This window comes from Pelobates fuscus, chromosome 5 (assembly GCF_036172605.1).
Source record: "Pelobates fuscus isolate aPelFus1 chromosome 5, aPelFus1.pri, whole genome shotgun sequence".
Classification (NCBI taxonomy): Eukaryota; Metazoa; Chordata; class Amphibia; order Anura; family Pelobatidae; genus Pelobates; species Pelobates fuscus.
Window position 1 is genome coordinate 357,314,644 of NC_086321.1, and position 21,052 is coordinate 357,335,695.

The window sequence follows — 21,052 nt, forward strand, 5'->3', positions numbered from 1 at the left end:
ATTTCTCCCGCTGATGGATCTATTTTTCTGTGCTGACATTATCTCTCCCTTTTTCAGACACTCGGGAACTCCTTGGTGAACTAGACGGAATAGACGTGCTGCTTCAGCAGTTATCAGTGAGTGCCTCTCAGTTCCTACCCGCTTGCACCTTGGCATATCTCCGAGCAAATAGTGACATGTTGCTGCTTCAGCTTCTAAAAGAGACTCAATGTTTTTTGCTAATGTTATCAGTTTGCCATACTGCCAACTTTATTTTTCCCTCTTTCTCCCACATATATTTTGGGGGTTTCTGACTCTGCAGAGAAGAGCACCAACACCATGTGTTGTTTCATAATATCCCAGGTCTCACAAGGGTAACTGATCTCCCTAAATTGTCATAAGAATATAAATATGGTCATAATGTCATCCAATGTTAATTCTTTAGTCTGGCATTTGCCCTGAAATGAACCTGACTTGGTCACTGCCCAGTATAACTAACACTTCTCCTCTTTTTTTTGTCACTTATCTTATTTCCATTAACTACAAATGTTCCCAGTTACAAAAGCATCTATATCAGTAGAACCACTTACTAACCATCAAGCTCATAATTTCTTGGTCGAGATAAGAAATTAGGAAATAAACACTAGTTTTCAGTTTGCTGATAATTCTTGAACCACTCGTAGTGTGCCATGGATGAGCTGCCTTCTATCTCCATTTATCATTAGATTTGCGTTTCCTTTTGTTTGCTACAGGTATTTAAACGCCACGACCCTAGCACAGCAGAAGAGCAGGAAATGATGGAGAATCTGTTTGATGCTCTCTGTTCTTGTCTGATGCTCAGCAGCAATAGAGAACGTTTCCTGAAGGGAGAGGGCTTGCAGCTCATGAACCTCATGCTTAGGTGAGATAAGATTGTGTTTACACTCTGTGTCTGGGGACCTGCACCTTGAACGACAACCACACATAAAGCAGGAAAACTAAATCCACAAGGGCAGTTTAAGTGGTATGGTTTAAGGAAGCACCATGCTTGATAAGTAAAAACCGCTATGTTTGTGTAGCAAGGGAAGGTTGACAATGCCTATATTGTTCTTTCAGGGAATCATTAGTCATCATGGCTTTTAAGGAACACTGTACACAACATAGCAACTACAGATCTGTGTAGTATAGATCCTGCATGCCACAGAGAACCAATGTTTATGTCAAACAAATTCTAAATGGTTTGGCATTAAATTAGGGGAGAGCACCTAGAGTCTCTATAAAACATCACTCAAAACTGTAATGGTTATGTTGCTTAGTGTCCCTTTCGCGAAACACTATATAGTGATAGGGGTACAAACCTGTATTCTTGTCACTATTGCTGTGAAAACACTAGGCCCCCGGCCCCTCTTTAAGCATTGTAAAAGGTGATTTTACTCTCCTTTTATTCTAGGGCTGTGAGGGTTAGTCATGGACGTCTCCACCCCCACCCCGTCTCTTTGGCCGAGAAACTTCGAGCTGCGCCAATCTGCATCTCCTCATAGAGATCATTGAATCAATGTAACTCTATGGGGAGCGTTCAGCGTCTCCGTGCAGAGCGTAGACACTGAATGTCAGTACTGCACACTATGCAGCACTGACCCAGGAAGCTCTTTTAGTGGCAATCTGAGTGACAGCCACTAGAGGTGTCCCAAGGCAGTAATGTAAACACTACCTTTTCTCTGAAAAGTGGCAGTGTTTACATTAAAAGGCCTGCATGGACAGACTGTACACACCAGAACAACTACATTAAGCTGTTATTGCTCTGGTGACTATAGTGTCCCTTTTAAGTGTAAAGCAGTTGCTACACTATAACATTCTCTAGTCTTGTCTAGAACATGCCCAGTTCTCCTGGAATTATTTGTAGTTTCTCTATACGGTGGACTCTGTCAATGCCTCTATGTAAATAGAATAGTCTGTGGAGCCAGGTATACTACTTCTTCAATTTCAATCTTGGTATATCCTAGACTTTGGCACCGCCGAAAAGTTAGTTTTGTCCGACTACATTTGCTAGTCATTTATTTATTTTTTATAACCGCGAGCAGCCAAGGATGAAAATTTTTGTCCAACAAGCAATTTGTTATTGAATTAATTTGTTGTACTTTGTGTTGGGTGAATAGCCAAAATTTGGACAAAAACATCTTCGTCCGAAAACGAATGCCCAAGTCTAATAAATCAGTGCAACAATGGATCTGAGGTGGCTAGCCTCCTCTATGACATTCAAATAGGAAAAAGAGATCCGAACACTCCAGATGGGATTAGATGCTGACTTTAATGGGAATCAACCACAAGAAAAAAAATTCAGCCACACAGTGTGGTCTTTGTCAAGTTTGATAAAGACCGCATTGTGCAGCCCAGACGTTATCTCTGTGTAAAAGGAGGACTGCATATGAGAAGATTGAGACTGTAATCATGAAAAGGCTGTTAATTCTCGGAACGTTTGTGTATTTTGTTTGTTCTTGCAGAGAAAAGAAGATGTCGCGTTGCAGTGCTCTCAGAGTGCTAGATCATGCCATGATTGGCGCAGAGGGCACTGATAACTGTCACAAATTCGTGGACATCCTAGGACTCAGAACTATCTTCCCACTTTTCATGAAATCCCCCAAAAAGATGAAGAAGTCTGGCATACCCGAGAAGGAACACGAGGGTAAATTTCAGAAGGATGTTGGCTCTTTCTCTGTGGAAAGTGGTGGAGTCTGGCACTGCATGTATTATCAAGCAGGGTTGGCAGAACTTCTTATAAAAAGGAAGCGTGGGATCTGGAATCACTATTTTACATGCCAAGTTTTTTTTCTTTTGACAATACCATGTCTTTGTGCATCCTATTTCAGTCCAATGAAAAATACATCTGTTTAAAAGTAAAGATTGTTAAAAAAAACAGGGGGAAGGGTGGAGATTCTTTCTGATGCTGATACTGTGATTAATACATGTAACCAAATGAGAGAGGCAGCTATGTATTCACCTGCAGCTAAAAATAGGAAATGAGCAGTCAGGGAAATAAAGTAGATTATCCTTGGAATTCATATAGTAACTATATATTCTTTTGCACCTTACAATAAAACATTAAGGATATATGACAAGTATTGACATACAAAGTAGTGTTGAGTGAGACAATGTAAAAACTGATTTTGGGATTCTGCGCAGAATTGCCATTTATTTGTTTTACTGGTTTAAAATCTTTAAAATAATCTCATGTCTATTTTTATTTATGCAGAACACGTCTGCTCAATCATAGCCTCCCTTTTACGCAATCTGAAATTACAGCAGAGGACGAGGCTCATCAGCAAGTTCACAGAAAATGACAGTGAGAAGGTTCGAGGCTAATTCCCCTTTATTTATTTTTTTTATCCTGAGACTTTCCTAGTCCTCTCTCATGACTTTCTTAACTCTATTTACTCACACCTGTCTATGGATGAATCTTATATCTCCATTTTAAAACGCTATATAAAACGCTCTTCGCCTCTCTTGCAGGTGGACCGTCTGATGGAGCTGTACTTCAAATATCTGGATGCTGTGAGGGTTGCAGACAAGAAGATAGAGGGGGAGAAACATGTTAGTATCTTTGTAATTCACAAGGAAAAAGGAGGCTGTAATTCCTGGTTAGGTCCTCCTTTTCTGAAGCAATTAAAACTTCTTCTGTCATCGAGCAAACGTCTCTTTATACGTGTATAAAGATCCAATTCCATCTCTAATAGGAAATCACCCACCATTTGTGCATCCTTCGCTCTTAGTCCATTTAAAACCATAGGAATCTTTATTTAATGAGCGATCTAGTTCACGTATCAGAGGTAGGTTTAATTTATCACTTGATGCTTCTGTCTTTCTTACTAGGACATGGTGCGCCGCGGTGAAATTTTGGATGATGATCTGGAAGAGGAGTTTTACCTGCGCAGATTAGATGCTGGCCTCTTCTTGCTGCAGCTTCTGTGCTATATTATAGCGGAGCTTTGCAACGCAAACATGCCACAGGTAATACCAGTAACTGCAGCCTTCCTATTACTGCTAGCAAACCCTCCTGAGTCATCCACACCTGGTCACATTATTTAAGGGAACTGAAAAGACTTTTGTCTTCAACACAGAGGGATGCACATACTAATGAGTGAACTGAAAAGTAATTGCATTAAGGGGAACAAAATAGCCAACTGGTCTGTTACTCTGGGCTAAAATTTGCATTTGATGATTTCAATTTATCAGCTTTACGAATTTCTAAAGAATGTCCATTATCACCGGTTCAGTGTTGGGAAGGAGGGTCATCTTCTCCTGTCACTAGATTTTGTCCTTGCTCCTTTGTATTCGCTTAGGTTTGTGTTCTGATTCAGGCAGAACGGTGTTAAAAATGGAATAGCATTCAGGAAAGGACTGCTGAGCTGAATAGTCTAAATTAGGGATTATCAAGGTTGGAATTTAGGGATTATCAAAGGGGGGAGATATTTGTTAAATTGTGCACATTTAATGGCCAGGTGGATTTTTTTAGGGTCTGGTCTCAATTGTTCCTCAAATGGCACCCCTAAAGAGTTTTTGTTGGCCCACATTTGGGAAGAAAAGCTTGTTGTACAATGCTGTGCAGTTTATAAAATATTATATTGCGACATTTATTAAAACATCTAAGCTCCGTGCCTAATCGTTTATTTCTATTTAATATAAAACAAATTTGCACAATGTTATTGTAAGTAGGTTCGACAGGGTTTACTGAACACACAAGTAGTCCGCTCAACATCATGGGTGTCCAACATTCCCTGGACTGCATTGAGCAAAGGAATGGTCATGGGCCACACATAAAATATATTATATCATTTACAGTATATAATAAAACTCTAATTAATTTTCTTAATTATGATATTTCCGTTGTTTAGTTGAAAACTCTCTTATGTGGGATTGCCATATTTAAGCATACCAAATTAGGGAGCTATCTGCCAAACACATTCACATGTATATACATATGCATACATAACCACAGAAAAACACACATAATCATAATCGCATACATACACACAATCACATACACACACATTTAGTACATAAGAGTTCCACCGAGCCTCCCTACCTTGCTCTGGGATTGCTGGAGTGGACCATCTTCCTGGTGGCCTGTGGTTGGCTCTGGGATCTCCTGTGCTCTTCCTGCACAGGTCCCTCGTGCTCCTTCTAGTGATGCCAAGATGATGACATATCCCTCCTGACTGCTCACCACAGGGTGCGCGAGGTGAAGAGCACAGCAAGTAATTGGTTCCATGCCTCCCTCACCACCTGGCAGTGTGGACATGTAGACTGGGCCACATTTCAGGTGGCTCAGGGTCGCATGTGAGCCCATGGGCTGTGGGTTGGACAACCCTGTTCTAAATGAAAATGTTTTCCCTATGGTGTGTAGTTCATATTATGTGAAATATTTTTTACTTAATTATTGTAAATATGACATCTATCTTTGCTAAACAGTATATTGAAAGTCCTACCCTTCTATGCCAGAAGTCTCAAGGTCAACAGTGACAGACTATTGGTTTTAATTGTAATAGGCCAAAGAAATTGGGGTTCCTTTTTAAATATAAAAATGTGTCTCTCTTGACTGGAATAGGTGAATGACTTCTAGTGACCCAGGCAGGTTGCATATTCCCTGCACAGGAAAACATTGTATGATTCTTAAAAAATTGCTGTTTTGTCCTCAAACTATGTGCAATTTATGTGTAACTGTTGCTTCTTTAAGTTTCTTCTATGGGATAATTCACTAAAAGATTACTGCTGTTCATTTGTCAAAATTCATTGGTTTTACTTTTTTGGCTATTCCCAAAAGACAAGTTTCAACATTCATACATTTCATCCACATTTTGGGAGCTTTTCTTATTTTTTCTCATTTATCATTTTTATTGGTGCATACTTGAGACAATACATCACATTGTGCAAATTACAGTACACTGAACTGAAAACTTTTGTTTGCATGTGTCGTTAACAACTTCTTCATGTAGCTTGTTTGTTTACTTGTCAAATCGATTGTCTAGTGCAGAGGTAGGCAACCTACGGCACTAGTGCCATGCACGGCACTCGAGGTGTCTTTGCACGGCACTCAAGGCTGCTAGAGACAAATTGGCTCTGGCCTATCAGGAGTCCCAGTAAAACTTCAGATATCTGCTAATCCGAAAAGGTGGTGAAGGACAATCCTCAATGTATGCATTGCAGCACGTAGAGAAAGTGATCTCAGATCACTTTCTCACAGCACTTGTGAATAGGAATCCACACTGTAGTAGAGCAGCTCGCAGTTGCTGTTGCATTTCCTGTCCTTGACATGTACCTGGCCGGTCTGGTCCCCACTGGAACCCAGGTAAGCCACCCAGACTGCTAGATATACACAGGAATGCAGAATCCTGCATTCCTGTGTAATCCCTCATACAAATAGTACGGACAGCCCACACACAAACATACTCATAATCTGGACAACACCACTAACAATCCACATACATGCACACAACCTCTCACATGCAATACCTCAAACAGCCCCCACACATACTACCAAACACACAATGTGATATATCCATTCTCACAATTCCACAAGCAGCCCCCATACACAACTCACATTCATATGTATCATACACAATACCATAAACTACTCATGAACATACATTTTTGTATTTGTATTTACTTTGTATCACACAGCCTGGTTACAATGCTGCTACCCATCCCATGTGTTCCCTATTAAGGGTTAATAAGTAAAGGGGTGTATATAAAAAAGACCCCTTTCTGTCTCATTAGAGATATCTTTGCCAGAAGCTCAAGGAAGCAGGCTGAAGGGTCAGTGTTAGGACCCGCTTAGGGGGGGTCTGCCTTGACGTTGGCAGGCGGGCACCCCTCCAATGGCCATTGGAGCAACTAAATGACCTCCATTTGTCTAAATATACATAGGGATTAAGGAAAAAGCGCAAGTAACATTTTCTTTTCTTTGGTTTTTACTATATATTGGGGCTGATGTGTGTTGTAGTCCTTGCTGCTTAAGCGCAGGACTTCTCTTTTTGTATTTGTATTTACTTTGTATCACACAGCCTGGTTACAATGCTGCTACCCATCCCATGTGTTCCCTATTAAGGGTTAATAAGTAAAGGGGTGTATATAAAAAAGACCCCTTTCTGTCTCATTAGAGATATCTTTGCCAGAAGCTCAAGGAAGCAGGCTGAAGGGTCAGTGTTAGGACCCGCTTAGGGGGGGTCTGCCTTGACGTTGGCAGGCGGGCATCCCTCCAATGGCCATTGGAGCAACTAGATGACCTCCATTTGTCTAAATATACATAGGGATTAAGGAAAAAGCGCAAGTAACATTTTCTTTTCTTTGGTTTTTACTCATGAACATATACAATATAATAGCTTATATACGCAGGGCCGTCTTTAACGTGGGGCAAACTAGGCAGCTGCACCGTGAGCCCCGCTGGCCTCAACTATTTCTAACCCTCTGGCCGGTAATCCGCACACTAAGGAGGCCCACCGGGTGGCCCGTGCACAAAGGGCCACCCGGTGGGCTTCTGTCAGCAGGGTCCCGGTGGCGCACTGAGGCGCTTTAACAGCGCGAGCGGGCCCCTTGCTTTTTGGCAACAGGCTGGGAGGAAGTGACGGCCGTGCATCACTTCATCCCACAAAGAGAGTAGCGTGCGGGAAAGAAGAATAGGCAGAGTGGAAGGGGGCTAGCCGAGAGAGCCAGACCTCAACTCCCAACACCTTCAGCCACCAGCAGGAAAGGTAGGAAACTGGAGGGTGGGTTTAAAAGTGTAATTTTTGTATGTGTCAGTATATCTGTATGTGTGTATGTCTGTGTCAGTATGTCTGTCAGTGTGTGTGTCAGTATGTCTGTGTGTGTCAGTATGTGTGTGTCGGTATATCTGTGTGTGTCAGCATGTCTGTGTCAGTATGTCAGTATATCTGTGTGTCAGTATATCTGTGTATGTGTCAGTATGTTTGTGTCAGTATATCTGTGTGTGTTAGTATGTCTGTGTGTGTGTGTTAGTATGTCTGTGTGTGTGTGTGTGTTAGTATGTCTGTGTGTGTGTGTGTCAGTATATCTGTGTGTGCATGTGTCAGTATGTCAGTATGTCTGTGTGTTTAAGTGTGTATATATCTGTGTGCGTGTATATGTGCATACATATCAGCATTCACACACTAACACTACACACAAATACACCCCTACATTCAAATTTCAACACTACGTACAAACACATGTCTGTGTTACACACCAAAATTATATGTAAATTCACCCCTGCATTCAAAAACCAACACTACACAAATACATGCTTGCAGTCACGCCAACACCACATACAAACATATTCCACACAAAAACCGCTTAGTGCTAAGACCTGGAAACATGGGTAAATGGTAGAGCCCCAGCTGTCAATGCATTACTGGAGTTGCACGACAGATGGGGATCTACCTTTTAATCACTCGTGCAACAGGGAGGCCAAAAAAAATTCGTGCACCTCTCTACTTTAGGTCTGCCACTGTGTTGAGGTGGAGGACGTGATTGCAAACACATGCTTTGCCCAGGGTCCAGTCAATATTAAAGACGGCCCTGCTTATACGCACAAATACAACGATACAAAGCAATTACAGTAAAAATAACACAAGCAGAATACGGCAGCATACACACCTCAATTTAAAAAAAAAAAATAGGACCGGCACGCTACGGGACATCACAATCCTATATCGGCACAGTGCTGCTAAAAGGTTGCCTACCCCTGGTCTAGTGTGTTGCACATAGTGTTATAGCCATGCTTTACATTAACTTTACTACTAACTGGGGGGGTACAGAATAAAAAAAGGGGGAGGGGGAGAACCTGGTCTCTTTCCATCGTTGCTAGTTAGTGCCATCCCATTGGCTGCAGTTCTTGAGAGGCTGATTGTTATTTTACCCCATTTGTAAATTTCTCTCGGTAAGACCACTAGGTAGCTAACCAACATGCCCACTCTTTTTCATATTTATCCAAACAACCATTGATTTTGCTAGCTATTTTTTCATACAAACTAATTGTATCCATTTTATTGTGTAAAATTTATATCTGAGGGATCTGCTTGCTTTTCCAATTGCTGGCTTATGCTGTTTTTGGCACCGTGAGGATATTTTATATCACTTTCCTATGAGGATGTGCGTCTAGGTCATGAATAATGTGGAGTAAATATTTTTCTGGGTGCAAAGGGATACATAGGCTAGTCCTGTGGGAAATCATGGATTGGATTTGTTTCCAGTAATTATTCAGTTTAGGGCATGTCCAGAAAATGTGGAGCATGGTCTCTGTGTCTGCTTCGCATCTCCAGCATAGGTCTGTTGTGCCAGTGTACATACCTGCCAGCCTTTGTGGTACTAGATACCACCTCATGTTAATTTTGCAATACGCCTCCCATAGCGAAAGGCTGCGCAATGCCTGTTTTGTGCTTGCCATCGCTGACTGCCAATCCGCTTGGGGGATTTGATAGCCCAATTCTTTCTCCCATTTTGTCATGTACTGCAATTTACCTGGGATAGCGCTCGTGGTGATCGCGTTATAACACAGGGAGAGAGGCTTTGCAAATTTGCTCAGTGATAAGTTGCTTGGTATAAGTGTCGGGGTGTCATTTTTAATGGTTATATTTTTACTACGTGTTTGTATTCTGTTTTTAACTCTTAGATAAAGATACATGTCTCTAAGGTCTAGTCCCACCTATTCCTTTAAGTCAGGGAATGGTTTTATCTCGTCCCCAGACATTAAGTCGCTGACCAGTCTCGCTCCTTTGGCCAGCCACCTCCCCACCTGTAAGCCCGGGGAGTAAGCTGCTAGTGTTGTTATTGGTGCTTCTTTAAAGAGTTGTGTCGGGTCCAACATCAGTGGGCGCCAGACTTTCCATGCCTTTAGCAAGGTTTTTGAGCACCGTAGAGTTGGGCCTGCAGGGGTTCGAGGTACCGAGCATGTCCACAAGTAGTGAACGGTGTCATGTGTGTCTAGGCATTCATTCTCGAGTGATAGCCAGAGTGGTTTTAGGGAGGGCTTGTAGTTTCTTAGTAGTCGTATCCCTTGTGCTAAGAAGGATGCCCTGTAGTGTAAGCCCTTACATCTGGCATTCCCAGCCCACTTTTTGCGTAGGGGAGTCGCAGGCACCCTTTGGCTACTCTCGGGGGTTTCCTCTTCCAAATGTGGGTGTTGATAGTGCTTTGAAATTGTTTAAGCAGTGAGTTTGGGAGAGATATGGGCAGGGTTCTAAATAGGTATAAGAAATGTGGTAGTATCATTTTGATAAGATTAATGCGGCCTAGCCAAGATATTTCCAGGCCATCCCATTTCTCGAGGGTGGTTTTGATTTTTTTGAGCATAGGGTAGTGATTTTCTTTGGTCACCTTATGACGGGAGAGATGTAGTGCGCCAATCAAAGGCGTGATGCGTTTTTAATTTTTCCAACATGGTTTTTGTTAAGTTAATTGGTAATGCTTCCGTCTTGGCTATGTTGTTTTTGTAGTACGATATGTTTCCATATCCCGCCAACAGGCCAAGAAGTGAGGCCAGAGAGGACTCTGGTTTGGTAACGAACAATAGGATGTCGTCTGCTAACAGAGCGAGTTTTTTGGTGCCCCCCCAGGGTGCTCAGAATGGTGGGGTCTTGTTTCACAATCCTTATCAGTGGTTCTAAACATAAAATAAAGCTCAGAGGGGAGAGAGGACAGCCTTGCCGGGTACCATTTCGTATGACAAACCTATTGGAACTGAAACCTGTGCTAAACATTTTGGCTGATGGGTCTTGGTATAACGCCATTATGCTTGACCTAAAGGCCGGTGGGAACCCCATCCTGGTGAGTGTAAGCAGCATATATTTCCAATGCAGGCGGTCAAATGCCTTTTCAGCATCTAGTGCTAGCAGTAGTCCTGCTTGGTGTGAGGCATTGGCCCACTCTACCAGGTTCAAGAAGTGCCTGGTGTTATCCCCCACCTGATGGCCTTGGACGAAACCCGCTTTCTCTTCCGAGACGAGGTCTGGGAGGAGCTGTTTGAGTCGGGATGCTATGAGTTTGGCGTAGAGTTTGGTGTCTGCATTCAAGAGAGAAATTGGTTGTAGGCTTGCTGGGTTTGGGCAATGTTATGATATGTGCTTCCAGCATTTCTTTGGGCATGATTCCGAATTCTTTTATGTGGTTAAATAATTTAGTAAGAGGTGAGGTTAGTTGTTTGGCTAATTTTATGTAGTAATAGTTGGATAACCCATCAGGTCCAGGGGCCTTATGCTTGGGTAGGGATTTAATTGCGGTCTCTACTTCCTCTGTGAACGGACATTCTAGTTGAATACATTGTACTTGTGTTAGGCTGGGTAAAGGCGCTCTATCTAGAAAGTGGCTGATCTTGTCGTCTGTCGGTTGGTGTGTATTAGGGTCGTTTTCTAATTGATATAGTGATGCACAGTATTCCGCTAATTCGTTCACTACATCTTGGGGGTTATACAGTTTATCTCCAGTTTTGGAGGTTATGTATGGGATTTTGGATTGCAATTTTGTTTGTTTTCGCTTTCCTGGCCAGGAGTCTACCTGCTTTGTTACCCATAACATAGTGTGATTGCTTTAAGAACCGCAAATGTTGTTCTGTTACAGATAAATGAAGGTTGTGTAGTACCGTGCGAAGTGACATTAGCTGTTTGTGTTTTTATCGTGGGGGTTGTCTTGTGGGTGGATTCCACCTTGGCCAAATCCTGCTCTATAGTGTTCAGTTTCGTCTTGTGTAATCTTTTTGCTCTAGCTCCTATTTGAATTATTTCGCCCCTTATGGGCCACCCATTGTGTAGTGTCGGAGGTTGAGCATTGAGTATGGTCGGTAAAATATTTCTCCGCCCGGGTTTGTACTCTCTGAAGGTGCTCTGGCACGTCTAGAAGGCTATAATTTAGACGCCATGTGCCGCGTCCTCTAGCTGGGTGTGAGATTCGGACGGTCACGTTTTGTGGTGCATGGTCGGACCACGTAATTGGTCCTATGTGTACTTTAGTGGCAAAGGGTATTGTTTTGGTGTCTAGTAAACAAAGATCTATTCTCGTGTAGGTCATATGGATTGCTGAATAATATGTGTAGTCTCTCCCGCTCGGGTAGAGACCTCTCCAGATGTCGTAGAAATCATATTCGTGCATCAGTTTCCTAAGGTGTTGGCCTAATGAGATTGAGTGTTGTTTTGGTGGTTTGTCATTCTCTCTTTATGTCGGCAGTGGGATCCGGGGCACAGTTAAAGTCCCCACATATGATTGTGTGACCCACTTTGAACCTGTCAATTTTCCTAAATACTGTGGTGAGGAAGGATTTTTGCTTGTCATTTGGCGCGTAAAGTGAAGCTATTGTTACAGACAGACCATTAAGTGAGCCCACTAATATCAATATTCTCCCATCCTTACTTGCGTATTGGGTGGACGGGTTGAATGCCCAGTCACTGTAGAAGTACACAGAGACACCTTTAGCCTTGGTGTTGGACATAGCGTGATAGCTTTGGGGATAGTGTCTTATATTAAATTTTGGTTGATTTCTAACACAAAAGTTGGTCTCTTGTAAACATACGATTGCTGCCCTGGATTTAGTTATTTCTTGCACTGTGAGTCTCCGTTTGTGTGGACTATTGAGGCCTTTAACATTTAGTGTAAATACTGCTAGAGAATCATCCATGACCCTGGTATAAGAATGTGCCGTGCGGGGGCCTTGTTTTGTAGTTTTCGCCTTGTGGCGTGTAGTGGGAGACCGGTCCATAATGATGAAAACTTAAGGGGTAAATAACAAAGGTGTATATACAAAGCGCCATAGGTGAGGTGTGAGCGGGTAGAACATCCCCAACGAACTTCTCATCCTGGGGTCGCACCTAGGTGAGTGGGCCGGGTGTGTGACAGATTTTTATTGTAGGGATATTAACTCGCCCCGTTATCGTTGCTTATGACTTGTAACGGAAGCCCAATGTTGCAGGATACCGGGACCTACTGTACCGCCCTGTCATCTGCTGGGCAGTGTGCTGGTAAAAGGGTTGCATAGTACCTTTAACCTGATTCGTTGCTAATGTGCACATTACGCTTCGAATACCCTCCCCCGTGCTGTGAGGGCTGTAGTGACTGGTGCCCTCTGTTACCCCATACGTTGTCCTGTGGTTCCCTTTACTTGTGTGGTTTGAGTTTAAACTCCCTCTTTTCGAGTTGGGCTTTGAGCTATTGGGACATCTGAGGCATAGCATGCATTATGCATTTGCTAGTCGAGAATATGTACTTTCATACTCACGATCCGATTATATTAGCATGACCTATATCTGAAGGGCAACATTAGATCAGTTAGTCTCTTGGTGGCAGTTTGTAGCTGTAGGAAGGTGGTAGTATTGCTATTAGGGCAAGTCCCGGGGCCTTATTCGTTCTTACTAGGCGTGCCCGCCATCTGCCATTCTGCATGCGGTCGTTTCGGGGGCGTGATGGTCGATGCGCTCTGGGACCGTATCGGGAACAGTCCCCACTCTTTCAATAATCGCATTGCCACCACCGGTTCGTTGACGGTATGTGTTCTGGCTTTCCTCCATATCAGCAGTTTTGTTGGGTAACCCCATCGATATTGTATGTCATTGTTTCTCAGAGTTTTTGTTATATTGATGAACTCTCTTCGCCTACTCATTGTCATAGCCGACAAACCTGCGTATAGTTGGACACCTGCATATGGTTCGGGAAGTGTGGGTTGTTTCCTTGCCGCCAGCAGCAGGGAGTCTTTTGTTTTATAATAGTGAAAACGTGCTACCACGTCGCGTGGTGTTTCTTGGCATAAGTTCTGCGGTTTCGGTAACCGGTGGGCTTGGTCCATGAGCCATTATTGCTCCGATATACCCGGCACCAGGGACTTGCATAGAGATGTTAGATAGTGTGATAGTTGGTCTCTTGTCACGCTTTCCGGGATTCCGTGAAAACGTACATTATTACGCCGTGAGCGGTCTTCCATGTCCGCTATCTTTCTCTTTAGGAATTGCTGTTCCTCCACCAATGATTGAACGGTGTCCGCTATGGTGTCTTGCGCCGCGCATATGTCATCAGTGCGGGCCTCCAGATTGTTTGTCCTTTCTCCCAGTTCAGCTATCTCCTTCTTGATGTCATTTGTTGTTTTCCTCAGATCAGATTGAAGGGTAAGCCTGAAGTCTTGCAGCATTGCATATAACTTATTTTCTGTGACCGGAGCGTCTGTGTAACGAGGCTCCTCATGGTCTGATTGAGAGTTGGAGGCCTGTGAGAATTCCAGCTCCTCGCCACCATATTGTGCCGGCCGCGACTGGTCTTTTTTAGCGTGGCGGATTTAATCCGTTTTGTTTGCTTCGCCGGGGCTGCTGTAAGTCACGCTTTAGGCTGTGTCGGACCGGGAGCTCTCACTACATGCGTCCGTCCACCTCGGCAGTTGGCCACGCCCCCCGAGCTTTTCTTATTTTAATGCACCATTCTTTATTTTCATGTCTTTGTTGTATCCTGTTAAAGTCCAAGTATCACGGCTGCTCTCTTAATTCCCCTCCACGTGTTTTTCAGGTACGTCAGAGAGTGATGCAAATTTTAAACATGAGAGGAAGCTCTGTGAAAATTCTTCGGCACATTCTGAAAGGTGAGCATCATGCAAAGATTTCAAACAGTCATCTTCTTGGCCTTTTTAACTTATACAATACCTTGAAAGTGAATGTGAATAGTGAGGCATAAAAGGACTTATATTGAGTGAATATATGAAGTAATAGGAGGAGATAGTTTGGGTTATATGGAGTAATAGAAGTGCTCATACATAAACGTGTTAAAGCTCCTTGACTTGGTGACTGTTCTGTGTAGTGCAGATGAAGGTATTATTTGAAAATGAGGTGAAATAAGTTAAAGAAGTAAAAGTGTACTTTGCTTCAACTACCCAAAATCCAACCTTCTTTTGCAGAATATTCAGAGAGTATCGGAGACGGAAAGAGTGCAGAGTTCCGGGAGAGTGAACAGAAGAGAATCTTGGAACTGGTGGAGACTTTGTAGAACTAAATTCCCCACTGATTGATAATATTGCACCATTAAGAGCCCGGTGTAATTGATGTGCGGAGAAATTGCACCGTAAGGACCTGATGTGACTGATATTCCGAAACATGCCTCAAGATTGTGGCGAACTGAATATTCATAGTAATGCACCATATCTCTGGTGTCAAGGATCTGCTTTGTATATAGTGATTACTATTGTGTGTGGAATATGCCGTCTGCCCTTTATACGTGTTACATCTACAGCACAAAATATCTAACTCTTGCCCTCCACGCAATGTACTAAAATCCCAGAATCATCTGTTAGGCAGCGGCGTATTCACGGCTGAATGACCAAGGTTAGACATCCTCGTTCTACAGCTGCTGTTTCTATGTTTCCTCACAAGATGAGGGATATGTGCAAAATATCTCACCGGAATATCTTGTATAGATATTTTTATATAAAGTACAAAAATGAAATCTAGATCTGTGATTTGTTTTTTTTCTGCTAATCTCAGCAAATATTTCAGAGGCACGATACTACAAGTTACTAAAACATACACAAGGGAATGAATTTCATTAGGTGCACTGTGGAAAGAGTATAATGCCTTCTTTGTTCCATGTAATATTCAGTGGAAACTAATAAATGGTTTTAATTATCTCTGGTACAAAAGTATTCGTTACTTGTAACAACGCTAAAATATTTTGTTTGGGAATATACAATTTTTGGGTATGGTTTTTGATCAACCTCTTTCACTAGCAACCCCATGTACACGCATCGCATCCTTTTTGAAGTGCAAATAATATCATGCTTACATTTCAGTCATTTCCCAGAGGAGAGCTAAATTTCGCTCAGGTTGATTTCCCTGCCTAATATTTAGGGACATTGTCACACCCTACACAGTGCAGAAGCCTGCATGGCTCTATATGTACAGTGCAACAGACTAGAATCTGGGGGAGGAAGACTTCTAGAAAGCGGAGGACACACAGCATTTGTTTAGGCTGCAATAGCAGCCCATACTTCTCTTTTGAAAGACAAATGTCTGGTTTAGGAAGGCAACTGTATTTACTGTATCTGGGCATTCTAACCCATACTGGAATGTTGTTCACATTCTACATGGAGGCTGGTTTTCAAAATGACAAACCTATTTCTTATAAATACACATAGGCAGGTAAATTAGAATCACATTCTGAATGTTAAATAATATTTGTCATTTAGTGCTATTTTTTCTGAATCTGTTAGGTTTGCTTTTTCAGAATCCGTAAACATCGGGAATGTTTTTTTTATTTCTAAGCAGGTGGTTCCACACATACAGGGTTATTTACGAAAGTGATGATTCATTATGAATTTCAAATTTTACGATCAGGTTAGCTGGAAGTAAATCTGACTTAGATTGTTTATCTTTTATTATTTTGACCTTAAATTTGAAATTCACTTTGAATTCTTAGTTTGGTGATTAACCCTGACCGTATTTAAGGCTCACCAGTACTCCAGGATGTAAGCGTTCCCCAGTTTGTTCCTATGGTGATACCCAAAAATTTGGAGTAGTAGTGTGCTTGATGAACGGGTTGCAAATTACTGATTTAGACAGCCATTTTATTATTATTATTTTTTTTAAATATGGTTTTGTTCTATTTTCACAATCTTGCCATGTGTCCCTTGTTTAAAAAAATTATTATATATATATATATATTTTTTTTTTTTTTTGTGCAAAATAACTAGGAGGCACCTGATCACATCTCTAGCTGAATTATTTCCCAAATATGTCCTCTTGACTGGTTTACGACAGTAGTAGTTTATTTTGAAATGTGGTTTCAGAAAAGACAGACATGTTGACGACCCTGAAACAAAATGTGTTGAAATTGTCCAAGAAACATATTTTTCTTATTGATGATTAAGTTTGAGTTTGACCTTTGAGGTATTTCCACACTGGTTCCAATAGGAGCAGAATTCGTTACCACTGACAATACCTAAATATTAAGTTTTTCTGAGCTTTGGACTTCCAATTGAGATGAATTTTAAGAACAAGCCGCTACTCGCAGCTATAACCTTTCATGGCTTGAAGAAGCCTCTGTTTACTTAAAGGAACACTATAGGGTCAAGAACACAACCATGTATTCCTGACTCTAGTGTTTAATCCACCATTTAGGTGGCTGGCCCCCCACTTTAGCCCCCTTAGAAATGGTACAAACTAAACGTATTTCCAGTTCTGCGCGGGTGTGCCGACTCTGGCCCCGCTCCAATTCTGATGTCCTTGGAGACATCAGAATTGCCTATGGAAAAGCATTGGATTGATTGAAATCGGCATGGTGGCGGGACCAGATACCATTTTACCAATCAGCACCTCTTCATAGAGATGCATTGAATCAACGTATCTCTATGAGGAAAATTCAGCGTCCCCATACAGAGCGTGGAGACGCTAAACGGCAGTGCTGCCTACTGTGCAGCACTGCCCCAGGAAGCACCTCCAGTGGCCATCTGAGGAGTGGACAATTGGAGGTGTCCCTAGGGGGCAATGCAAAGCATGCCTTTTCTAGGAAAAGGCAGTGTTTGCATGAAAATGCCTAAACGCTGTGATTATACTTACGAGAACAACTACATTAAGCTGTAGTTTTTCTGGTGACTATAGTGTCATTTTAATTTTTTTATACATATTTGACAATTTTTATTCGTTTTCAAAGGAAAGGGGGGTGAGGGGGTACAGAAAGAAGAAAGGGGGGGGGGGGCAAGAGTGTTTAATAAACAAGCACCAGCAGTTGTACAATCACATTTAATATTCAATACTTCTGTGATACATGCGCACCATCTTTAGAAACAATATATTGAGTTGTACTGTAGTAGGAGAGCGGGCAGATGTACGCTGCTTCTAGATAGCATTGCACCTTGTCTGTAATAAAGAAATTACTACTGTACCCTTTGCCTCCCACGGGTGTTCAGTCCTAGACTCCGGAACACAGCCCTCATACTGAATTTGTATCCCGTTCTAGTTCTCCCATAACAAGCGCCACTCTCCCCGACAGTGGGACAAGTGTCTAGATCTACATTATTGATCAGGGTGCACCCATCTCCACTTATCCCATGCCGCCAGTGCTGTGTGTAGGGTGGCAGACATGACTAAAGCAGTTCATATGTGTTGTTTATATAATTCCCCTAATAGAGTGGGTATTGATGGTGGGTATGAGGACTTCCAGGCCCTGGCTATCAAACCGTTGTGCTGTCAGCAACACGTGATCAGTTTTTGGTTATGTTTAGGCATGCCAACCGGAATGTGCAGCAACTGATAAGCAAGTAGGTGAAAAGGCAGCAAGCAATCTGTGATTTCTCTCAAGATGGCATGGATCGATTCCCAAAACTTTACAATCATCAGGCACTGCCACCAAATGTTTAATACTATACCGTTCTCTCGTTTACATCGCCAACACAGTGGTGAGCTATTAGGGAACACTTTGTGGATCCGCTCTGGTACCATGTACCACCTGTACACCATTTTCCGCTGTTGCTCAATAAGGGTAGCAGATTTAACAAGTTTGGTTTCTGTTTGGGGGATTTAAAGATGGTTTCCCATTGTTGTTTAGTGACCACACAGTCCAAGTCAATAGCCCATCGTATGGTAGGCTTGGAGTCAGGGAACGTCAAGAACTCTAGTAGCATTTTGTAGCACATGGAAATAGGTTTGCAAAGGGGTTTCAATACCTGCATAGTGAGTTTTACTTGTGCAGGGGTATCTGGAAGGGATGGTCAAAGCTGCCGAGGCAACCACAGAATACTAAGAAGGTCAAGTAGTTGAACTAATGCTCGCTCCAATACTACCCACTGAGGTGAGGTTGATCTAAAATAATAGATCAGGATGGTGCAGTAGACATTGCTTACCTAGATTTCAGTAAGGCTTTTGACACTGTTCCACATAGAAGGCTCATCAATAAACTGCAATCTTTAAGTTTGGATTCCAATATTGTTGAATGGGTAAGGCAGTGGCCGAGTGACAGGCTACAGAGGGTTGTAGTCAATGGAGTATGTTTGAAGCAAGGTCTAGTTACCAGTGGGGTATCTCAGGGATCTGTACTTGGACCCATTCTCTTTAAAGGGACACTTTAGTCACCTGAACAACTTTAGCTTAATGAAGCAGTTTTGGTGTATAGAACATGCCCCTGCTGCCTCACTGCTAAATCCTCTGCCATTTAGGAGTTAAATCCCTTTGTTTATGAACCCTAGTCACACCTCCCTGCATGTGACTTGCACAGACTTCCATAAACACTTCCTGTAAAGAGAGCCCTATTTCAGCTTTCTTCATTGCAAGTTCTGTTTAATTAAGATTTTCTTATCCCCTGCTATGTTAATAGCTTGCTAGACCCTGCAAGAGCCTCCTGTATGTGATTAAAGTTCAATTTAGAGATTGAGATACAATTATTTAAGGTAAATTACATCTGAAAGTGAAACCATTGTTTTGTCCATGCAGGCTCTGTCAATTATAGCCAGAGTAGGTGTAAATGACAGTGAATTGAGCAGTGAAATTGCAGGGGAATGATCTATACACTAAAACTGCTTTATTTAGCTAAAGTAATTTAGGTGACTATAGTGTTCCTTTAATATTTTTATTAGTGATATTGCAGAAGGCCTTGATGGTAAGGTATGTCTTTTTGCTGATGATACTAAGATATGTAACAGGGTTGATGTTCCAGGAGGGATAAGCCAAATGGCAAATGATTTAGGTAAACTAGAAAAAATGGTCAGAGCTGTGGCAACTGACATTTAATGTGGATAAGTGCAAGATAATGCACCTTGGACGTAAAAACCCAAGGGCAGAGTATAGGATATTTGATACCCTACTAACCTCAACATCTGAGGAAAGGGATTTAGGAGTCATTATTTCAGATGACTTAAAGGGACATTCCAGGCACCCAGACCACTTCTGCCCATTGGAGTGGTCTGGGTGCCAACTCCCACTACTCTTAACCCTGCAAGTGTAATTATTGCAGTTTTGTTTTATAAACTGCAATAATTACCTTGCAGGGTTAACTCCACCTCTAGTGGCTGTCTACTAGACAGCCACTAGAGGGCACTTCCGTGTGCCTAGCACAGAAAACCTGTGCTAGAGCGTCGCTGGAAGGTCCTCACTCTATGTGAGGACCTCCAGTGCTACTCTTTTCCCCATAGGAGAGCATTGAAAAGCATTTTCAATGCTTTCCTATGGGGAGCTCTAATGCTACCGCGCATACGCATTAGGTCTCCCTGGCCGGTGGACGGGATCAGTCTCATCAACCGTCCGACGCAATTACTGGGAGGAGCGGCGGCGGAGGAAGAAGGAGCGACGTGGGACATCGTCGCTGCCTCAGGTAAGTTACTGAAGGGGTTCTTACCCCTTCAGCAACCAGGGATTGGGGGGTGGGAGGGAGAGGGTACCTGCAGTGCCAGGAAAACGGATTGTTTTCCTGGCACTGGAGTTTCCCTTTAAAGGTAGGAAGACAATGTAATAAAGCAGCTGGAAATGCTAGCAGAATGCTTGGTTGTATAGGGAGAAGCATTAGCAGTAGAAAGAAGGAAGTGCTCATGCCATTGTGCAGAACACTGGTGAGACCTCACTGGGAATATTGTACGCAGTACTGGAGACTGTATCTCCAGAAGGATATTGATACTTTAGAGAGAGTTCAGAGAAGGGCTACTAAACTGGTTCATGGATTGCAGGATAAAACTTACCAGTAAAGGTTAAAGGATCTTAACATGTATAGCTTGGAGGAAAGACGAGACAGGGGGGATATGATAGAAACATTTAAATACATAAAGGGAATCAACACAGTAAAGGAGGAGACTATATTTAAAAGAAGAAAAACTTCCACAACAAGAGGACATAGTATTAAATTAGAGGGGCAAAGGTTTAAAAATATCAGTAAGTATTACTTTACTGAGAGGGTAGTGGATGCATGGAATAGTCTTCCAGCTGAAGTGGTAGAGGTTATCACAGTGAGGGAGTTTAAGCATGAGGGGGATAGGCATAAGGCTATTCTAGATATAAGATAAGGCCAGGGACTAATTAAAAGTATTTAGAAAATTGGGCAGACTAGATGGGCCGAATGGTTCTTATCTGCCGTCACATTCTATGTTTCTAGTGGCTGGATCTAGAAA

At 42.4% G+C, this 21,052-nt stretch overlaps 1 protein-coding gene across 1 annotated transcript in view; it reads left to right on the plus strand.

Moving 5' to 3' along the window:
• CTNNBL1 (catenin beta like 1) overlaps positions 1-15,590 on the plus strand; it is a 32,021-nt gene extending 16,431 nt beyond the window's left edge. The window contains exons 9-16 of the mRNA XM_063453341.1: positions 58-116; positions 732-880; positions 2,460-2,641; positions 3,209-3,306; positions 3,466-3,546; positions 3,826-3,963; positions 14,482-14,554; positions 14,867-15,590. Coding sequence (XP_063309411.1) covers positions 58-116; positions 732-880; positions 2,460-2,641; positions 3,209-3,306; positions 3,466-3,546; positions 3,826-3,963; positions 14,482-14,554; positions 14,867-14,955 — 869 coding nt within the window. The 3' untranslated portion in view covers positions 14,956-15,590. The remainder of the gene's footprint in view (positions 1-57; positions 117-731; positions 881-2,459; positions 2,642-3,208; positions 3,307-3,465; positions 3,547-3,825; positions 3,964-14,481; positions 14,555-14,866) is intronic.
• The last annotated feature ends 5,462 nt before the right edge of the window (positions 15,591-21,052 follow it).